Raw genomic sequence first — 8,534 nt, 5'->3', positions numbered from 1 at the left:
ACACCGGAAATGACAACGGAGTATTTGTCAAAATTGTGTAAATGTATAATTTTTTAATATCTACATTCTACAATCCTAGGACTTGTAATTCTGATGCCCCTTAAACTGAATTGTTAGATCAAAATTGTTCCTGTCTGGATTCGGTTACCCGAGAGTCCGAGCCCGAGATCCTGATACTCCTATCGGCAAGCTGAGAACCTACACAATGGACAGAAGTTAGCTAACCCCGGGGTGATGCGGGGATAACCACTCCGATGATAAAGTTAGAATGTGTTTAAGAAAGAGAAGATAAGTAAGAGAGAGAAAGTGGAGAGAGAGAGAGAGAGAGAAAAAGAGTGTATTAAATGCTTACCATTAATGAAGCTTAACCTATTATTTATAATAAATCTCATGACAGGTGGCTACAGATCATGCAAAATTCTTCTTGCCAAGTGTCAAGTACCGACAAAGTACCGACAAGCCGATATGTCTGCTTTATGATTCGAGTTCGTGTTCGATATTATCGTGAAGCCTCCTCCCTTGTCTATGCACAATACTTACTAGCTACTACCCCCACTAATATTGATAGAGTATAAAATATATTGCTGGGCCTCAAATTGATTGCTTCTGTAAATTGGCCACACCATGAATTGGTGGTATGCTGACCGATCATTGATTTTTTTTTTTTTTTTTTTTTTTTGAAGTATCATTTTAAATACGTAGTATTTTTGTATAGAATTATATTTTTAGTAGCAATATACTTCTCTCTTTTTTTTTCTTTTTTTTTTTTTTTTTTTTTTTTTTTTTTTTTGGTGTTTAGAGAGCCACAACGGTAGGGGTGAGAATTGATCCCAAGATCTCTTGAAACTAGGAGAAAAGCTCTAACCACTTGAGCTATTTACTACTCTCACTACTTCAATTCTTTACATTTTCACTTTTATTTCCTAGCTAGGTTAGTAGTTTTTAATTTTTTTTTTTTTAAATTTTTTATTATTCAAAAAAATAGTATAGTCATAATCCTATTACTTATTTCTTTTAAAAAAATAATTACTTAATTTTTATATAGGGGAAAAAATAGAGGGAAAAAAGGATGATGACAAAGAAGAGTTTAGGCGGGATTTTTTCTCATAAGATGTTAACATGTATCTATCAATAATGTCAACATGACCTATTTTGATACGAGCACTCTTTAATTTCTTTTTTTTTTTTTTTTTTACGGGGAGTACTCTTTAATTTCATCAAGGATAATTTAGTGTTTTTATCCAGGAAATTTTGACTTTTACCACCAAAAAATTTGGACAAATTGTTTTTTACCACCTACTCTTTTAAAAGTTGTATTTTACCACCAAATAAAACTCAAAAAATTGTTTTTACCACCTACCGTTTAGAAAACCGTTAAATCTAACGGATTTTTTTTTAAATTCTTTGATTTTCGTGCCCAAAATATGTTCTTCATAGGTTTAGGGGGGCATTTTGGGCCTTCGGAACTAATTTGAGGTCAAAATTGATAAAAATAATCGGAAATACCTCGTTTTGCGTGTTTAAAAATACATCAAATTGCGTGAACACGCAAAACGAGGTATTTCCGCTCATTTTTTTTATCAATTTTGACCTCAAATTGAACCCATAGGGCCAAAATGCCCTCCTAAACCTACAAAGAACATATTTTGGGCACGAAAATCGAAGAATTTTTTTTAACACCGTTACATTTAACGGTTTTCTTAACGGTAGGTGGTAAAATACAATTTTTAGAACTTTATTTGGTGGTAAAATACAACTTTTGAAAGAGTATGTGGTAAAAAACAATTTGTCCAAATTTTTTGGTAGTAAAAGTCAAAATTTCCTTTTATCCGACTTAAAAAAAAAAATTAGAGTTTTATCCCACTTTCTATCCTTTAATTTTTTTTATTCCACCCTCCCTTAATTATAGAAAATGGAAGGCAATGGGGGGCTTTATCCCTATCCCTCACTTTCTTCTAATCCCCATCCTCCTAAACAAAGACTACATTTGTTTATATACCTCCCTTCTTATCTTTTTCTCACCCTTCTTATCTTCGGGTCTGTTCTGTTCACTTTATTTTCACTTATTTCAGGTTAAATAAATTCAGATAAGTCCAGATAAGTTCAATTAAGTTCAAATAAGTTCAGATTAGGTTTAATAAGTTCTGATAAAAGTTACACATGTACAAATTACAACTAAAATAAGTTTCAAAAGGTTTTGTGTGAGTCCGTTTCACGTGAGTCCGGTTTAAAATGCATACTCCCATCTCCTATCCACTGTACTGTCCAGCCCGATGCCGACGGCTGGCGACCTTCTCCCTCCCAACCCCCGGTGCCAGCGACCCACCCCACCACAACAAAAACAAGAAATAACCCCACTTTTCCTCTGCAATCCTCATTTTCTCTCTCCTCTTCCACCCCCATTTTCCATCGACATGCATTATCAAGCTCCGCAGCACCTCTGCCGCCTTCGGACACCACCAAATTCACCAGCACTGTGCTCTTTGTGCCGCTGGGTGTTGACCCGAATGACATACCCCAAGATATGATCTTTTTCGGATACAACATTGTTGTTGGACCTTATGCGGGTCATGCCCAGATTAAGGAAGCTGCGTTTGTGAAGAGAAGTAGTCGGGCTGAGGATTGCCCCATTGATGGGTTGCCTGAGTTTGCTGTTCTTGGTGGATCTAATGATGGGGAATCTTCGCATTTTGTTGAGATGGTGGGTTGTTGAGGAGAGAGAAAGGGAGGAAGGAAGGAAAGGGGGGTTTTAAAATCTGACCATTGTAATATAATTTCTGATATATTCAACCTATTTTCTGATATATTTAATCTATTTTCTAATGTAGTTAACTTATTTTCTGACATAATAATATAGTATCTGATATTTATAATATAATATCTGACCATTATAATATAATTTCTGATTATTATAGTCTAATATCTGACTATTATTATCACCATTAAGATTTTTTTTCCTCAATATTTTTTTTTGTTTATATAACCGGACTCACGTGAGTCCGTTCGACACAAAACTTTTATAATAAGTTTTAATAAGGTTTAATAAGTTCAGATAAGTTCAGATCAGTGAAAATCAGGTGAATAGAACACACCCAAATTCAAGTTTACCATTTTCATAAATCAATTTCATTTATCAAGGAACAAAATTATACTCCCTCTAGTTTATAATGTTAATCGTATTTAAAATCTTTTATGTAAATTAAAAAAAAATGAATAGTCATGAAATAAAGTACATTAGGACTATTTGTCCACTACTTAATGAACGTTCCCTTTCCTTTGGCTCAACAAAAAAACAAAAAAAAAAAAATACATTAGGACTATTAACCTACATTAGGACCATCATTTTTTTCGAAATAAATAATATACATTGGGGATTTGGGGTTATTAACTTACTATGATACACTGAACCATTTTTTTTTTTAAATGGACCCTTAAAATGAGGGTAACCTTTTACTATATAATTACAGACTGAATTAACCACAAGTCCACAACACTTCAAAAACCCAATTCTCAAATCTCATATATTTAAGATTTACTTCCTCTGTTCTTTTTTACTTGACCTGTTTCTTTTATCACGCTTGTCAATGCAAAACTTTAACGATCAATAACTTCAATTCTCTATAAATAAAAATTATAAAAGTTATATATTATGATAGTACTTATTGAGATGAATCCAAAAAGATCTTACATGAATATATTTTTCCTTACATATTATTCACAAAAGACGGTCAAAGGAGGGGTGGTGAATAGTGTAAAAGTCAAAGCAGGTCAAGTAATAAAGAACGGAGGAAGTATTTAATTATTATATTTTTTTAAAATTTTTTTTTTGCTATAACCTCCAATTAAATAACTTCCACTTCTTATAACCGTGCTAATCTAGTTTAAGTAAATTAAAGAGGATGTGTGAGGGATAAAAAATCACATCTCTCAAACAAAAACATCAACTGTTCTTCAGTTCTTCTCCACTATCTATCCCCTGTTTATCACGACTTCACACGGCCACCGCAACCTCCGCCGCCCCAACAACCACCAAGCACGGCCGCCTGAACAACCCGTGCAATTACTAAACAGAGTATCCAATTCTAAACTGCCATTAAAACAAAGGTAAAATTCTAGACAAATCACCACCCTTTTATTTAAAATGGTTACTTGATAAACTTCACTTATTTTGCAGCTTAATTAGAGTGTGGATTCAAGAAAATTTTCTTGAAGGAGGGTAAATGTGGTAAGAATTTGATGTTCTTTTCTATATAAATTGATCAGATTTTTCATCAAATAAAGCAAAGACCTTGTTTTTCTATTCTTCAATATAAGCATTCTATCTTCATTTTTATAAGTATTTTTTTGTTAAAGATTTAATTTTTTAAAAAAAATTAAATTAATGATGAGAATAGTATATTTTGGGGAACAATAAATTTGGATAAAAAAAAGTTTACCTAAGTTCAATTTACAACTAAATTAAGTTTAAACATGTTTTGATGAGTGAAAATGGTAATTAAAAAACAACTTATTAATAGTACTTTACTTTGTCATAATTAAACCAATAATCCCTTTGTTTCTATATGCTTGTAACGCTCGAGTTTGCACATAATTTAGGAAGGGTTATGATTTTTACATGGAAATGAATAATTAATGTACATGTATAGTTAATGGTATGAGTTATGGGTCAGGGGTAGCCCAATGATAATATGGTCCGGACGAAGCTTAAAAGGCTTTTAATGGACATGGCCTTTAATGGACAGGGGCTCTTATTGGGTAGGATCAATATAAGGCCAAAATGTTTTTCAAATTTAATTAATAAAGAAAATAGATAATGTAAAGATAACTACATAGATAAATTTGTATTCATATATATTTAATATTGGCTTTGTCCAATATTTGTTTTAAGTAATATTTTGTAGGCCCGCCCATTATCGACCTGCTATTGACCCGTGACCCGCATTGGCCTGACCCGATATTGACCCTATAAAATATGACCCTTTTTGACCTGACACGCAATCGACCCGCACCGACCCTGACCCGACCCGTCCAATAACCAGGTCTAAGAGATATTGGTAGAGAATGTTTGCAAGTGGGGTCATTGAAAAAGAGAAACGATGGAGAATAAAGCAATGGGGGTTATTTGGTAAGGGAATAAACACTCTGTGCAAGTGTTGTTGTCTTATTGATAGTTAAACAGAATAATAGTGATCCAACATCAGTATAGAAAGTGTTGCAAGTAAGAAAAATCGAGTGAGTGTCGCAAACATTAAGGAACATGGGGAGATACGTATACCTATACACATTTGGAGTTTTGAGGTAAAAAAGCTTACTAACATGAGACCACTTATGGAAAAGGAGGGAACTATGAATCTATGATGTAGATTCTTGTACTATGCAACACTCAAACTCTCTCCACTAATCATATACGGAGTATGAAGTATTAATGAGAAGATCTTTCATGTAATATTATTATGCTATAAAGAAGAACTGAAGTAGAGCTTATGTCAGTTGTTTCACGCAGATTGAATGCTGATAAAATCAATGGAGAACGGTCTAAGGAATTGTGGGCTGTGGCCAAGCGTGGGAATTAAAAGAGTTGTTAATGAAAAGAGAGCAAGAACACTGGAAGAGTTTGATTTCCACGAGAAACCAATGTTCCTGCTGAGGTTGAGGTAATATGTTGTCAAGTGTGTGATTTGTTATGATGAAATGATTATGGATATTGTATAATAACCCTTTCATAGTTACTCATATATTATATATTTGTATATTAATTCTTTCATAGTTCCTCATATATTGCTATGGGACTGTGAATGGAGAATGAAAGTTTTTTTTGGTAGTGTAAGACTGCTTTCCTTTCGTATGCCTCTCTGTACAGTCAGAGGGAGCTAAAGCTGTGAATTTTGAAGACCTTTATGAAATTTTCATTGTGCTTTAGATCCACTTCCATAAAGTAAATTCGATTTGGTAGAGATTTTCTGATCGAAGCATATGATTGTATATTCTCATAGCTGGAAAGACAAAGAGGAATAAGTGGTTGATCACTTTGATGGTAATAGTAAAGTTTTACTTTTTTTGATTTTGAGAGTGCTAATGTCATTATTGTATTGATTTGTAGATTAGCAATGTTGAAGAGAAGCGGCGAAAGCTGGAGCCTTGTTTGAACAAGGTGCTAATCATTGGACTTGTTGTGTTGATGAATGTTGTATACTAATCATAATATAGTTGTGGTATAATCAAAATTTTAAGTTGAGCTTAATTTTTTTGTTGATTAGATGCACCAAAACAGTATTAGCAAAGGTGATCAAGTCAAGAATGCTGGTGAAGTGCTGAAGGAGTGTGCGAATAGGGCAAGTGAAAACATTAATTTTTATTCTCTGATTGTGGAAAGAGAAGTTTTGATATAATTTGAGTACTTATCATCTGTTTTTTCTTCTGTATCAGAAGCAACCAAGAATTAGCTGTTGTGTTGCAGGCTTTGGTAAAATATGTCAGTCCCTCGATGACAGGAGAAAGAAGTGGGTGAGGGAAATGGGGTTTGAAGGGTTGCTATATCTAGTAGACAGGTATCTTTCGAAGGATCTTTGCTATTGGTTGATGACTCGAATTGATCCAAATCATGAGCTTTTCAGAGCTCCTGATGGATGTAAATACAAACCATCCAAGGATCAAGTTAGGTGGATCCTTGGCATCCCAAAAGGCGATAAGGTTGTTCCTAGGAGGGTGAGGGACGAGGAGATGAAAAGCAAAGTCAGAGACATTGTGAAGAACTTTGGGGGAGACTGGGAGGCAAGGTCGAAAAGAAGTGGGAAAGTTATTAAATTCAAGGGAATACGTGTAAATAGTGCCTTGATTAAAAGAGCAAAGGGGAGTTGGGGAGAAGAGGAGGAAGCAGAGTTCAAGACTGTTTTCTTAATCCTCGCATTGCATTTGGTGCTTTGTCCGACACAGTCTTATCAATTGGGATCGGATTTGGTACCTGCATTGACTTGTGCAATGCAAGCAAAGAACTATGACTGGTGTGGATTGGTGTTGGAGAAGCTTTTTGACAGTTGCTGCAGATTCGGAAAGAAGTTCTATGCGAATGGATATGCTAAAGGATGTGGAGGATGTAGTATTTTCCTAGCAGTAAGTCTTGTCATTAGTAGAGTATCCAATAGTTGATGATGTTTGGTTCCTTTAATCATTTTATGTTTTATTTATGTCATACGGTGGCTAATATAGTTAATGACACATGCAGATTTTTTACCTTGATCGACTGGATCGTAATCCAGTAATGTGGTGCAGATGGCCGAGAATAAAAGTGTGGACAAAAACAGAGATGGTGAAAGCTGGGGATGAAGATAGGCTGGCTCAGCAGGGAGATTTTGGAAAATTAGGGGTAAGTATGAGCACAACTTATGAGTTGCATATGTAAAATGAGAATGTTCTTTGTGAGTTTTCAGTGCATACTGATGAGCACTGATATAATGTGTGCTGCCTTTTATATGGGAAAAAAGGGTACTTAAGAAAGTGAAATTAGTTTAATCATATAACGCCCTGATCGACTGACATTGCACTTTGATAATAAGAAGCAATAGTTACATCATTAATACAAGAGCATATGAACTTGTTTCAGGGTCGGGTCTAATACTATGTAAATAAATACCCTTTTGTGTATAAAGTTGTCATTGTTTTTAATGAAAAGCTAATCCTTGTGACCAATGGATTTTGTTCAGTGCATAGATGTTGCTTATGGTAAGAAACACCCTCGGGAGGCTAGGGAGACGGATGTCACATCTTTTGTTGAAGAGGTTAGTATTTTGACTTAAAGAGTACTTTGGAAGTTTAGTGACGTAGAAGAATATGTAAAATTGTTCAGTGCGTGCAGGGGTTAAGCCAAGATATCGAATCCCTACAGTCAAAGAAAGAGGAAGTAATTTTGGGACGTAGTAATGGTGTATACAAAAGAAAATACCGTAAAAGAAGGAGGACATCAGCTATGTAATCTGGACTGCTCATGTTCATCAAAAAGGCTAAAAGAAAAAGGCTCCAGGGTGGTGTGCCTAATGCGTTGGCACAGGCTTGTAAGATTCCTGTTGATTCCAAGATTGCAGAAGGTGGATGCCCTTCACAGTCAGTGATTGATAACAATGAGCAGAATTCCTGCCATGAGAAGCCTACTGAGGGGGAAGGGTGCAATGAGGATGGCGGGAAAGGAGATGATGGGTACATACCATTAGCCGAGGAGATACATACCCCAGTGACTACTAATTTTGCAGTGGTGACAGAGCCAGTTGGTGAAAGAGGAGATAGAATGCCATCTCCTACAAATGAAGGGACGGTCACATCTCATGGGTGTACAGAGCATAATGGCATTGGGGCTTCTCCTTGTTCATCTTCTTCATGCTTTATTTGCCTGCTTGCTAGTTGTGTGTTAGATTTTGAGAAAATGCACATTGGAAAGGGTGCGGAAACTAAACTACTGTCCAAGAATGGGAGTGTGGAGGAAAATGGCGAAGGGGTTCTTCCTTGCTTACTCCCATCATGCAATGTTATGGAGGATTCAGGTT

The 8,534-nt window shown here is 35.2% G+C and overlaps 1 protein-coding gene across 1 annotated transcript; it reads left to right on the top strand.

Moving 5' to 3' along the window:
- Window positions 1–3,983: 3,983 nt before the first annotated feature.
- On the top strand, window positions 3,984–7,975 carry LOC145605791 (uncharacterized). Its single transcript, XM_081661857.1, has 8 exons — window positions 3,984–4,104; window positions 4,175–4,225; window positions 5,504–5,654; window positions 6,101–6,151; window positions 6,258–7,110; window positions 7,223–7,363; window positions 7,701–7,775; window positions 7,853–7,975. The coding sequence occupies exons 5-8, from the start codon at window positions 6,514–6,516 to the stop codon at window positions 7,967–7,969; spliced, it is 930 nt and encodes a 309-aa protein (XP_081517983.1). The 5' UTR covers window positions 3,984–4,104; window positions 4,175–4,225; window positions 5,504–5,654; window positions 6,101–6,151; window positions 6,258–6,513; the 3' UTR covers window positions 7,970–7,975.
- Window positions 7,976–8,534: the final 559 nt, after the last annotated feature.

Source organism: Chenopodium album, chromosome 22 (assembly GCF_948465745.1).
Source record: "Chenopodium album chromosome 22, dcCheAlbu1.1, whole genome shotgun sequence".
NCBI lineage: Eukaryota > Viridiplantae > Streptophyta > Magnoliopsida > Caryophyllales > Amaranthaceae > Chenopodium > Chenopodium album.
The sequence above is the reverse complement of the archived record's forward strand: the minus strand, read 5'-3'. Positions and strand labels throughout refer to the sequence as shown.

Bases quoted from the DNA above. Each gene is read 5' to 3' on its own strand.
- LOC145605791 (XM_081661857.1), top strand. From the start codon at position 6,514: ATGGGGTTTGAAGGGTTGCTATATCTAGTAGACAGGTATCTTTCGAAG. The intron at 7,364-7,700 runs GTAAGTATGAGC...GATTTTGTTCAG, and splicing joins GAGATTTTGGAAAATTAGGG to TGCATAGATGTTGCTTATGG. The intron at 7,776-7,852 runs GTTAGTATTTTG...CAGTGCGTGCAG, and splicing joins TCACATCTTTTGTTGAAGAG to GGGTTAAGCCAAGATATCGA.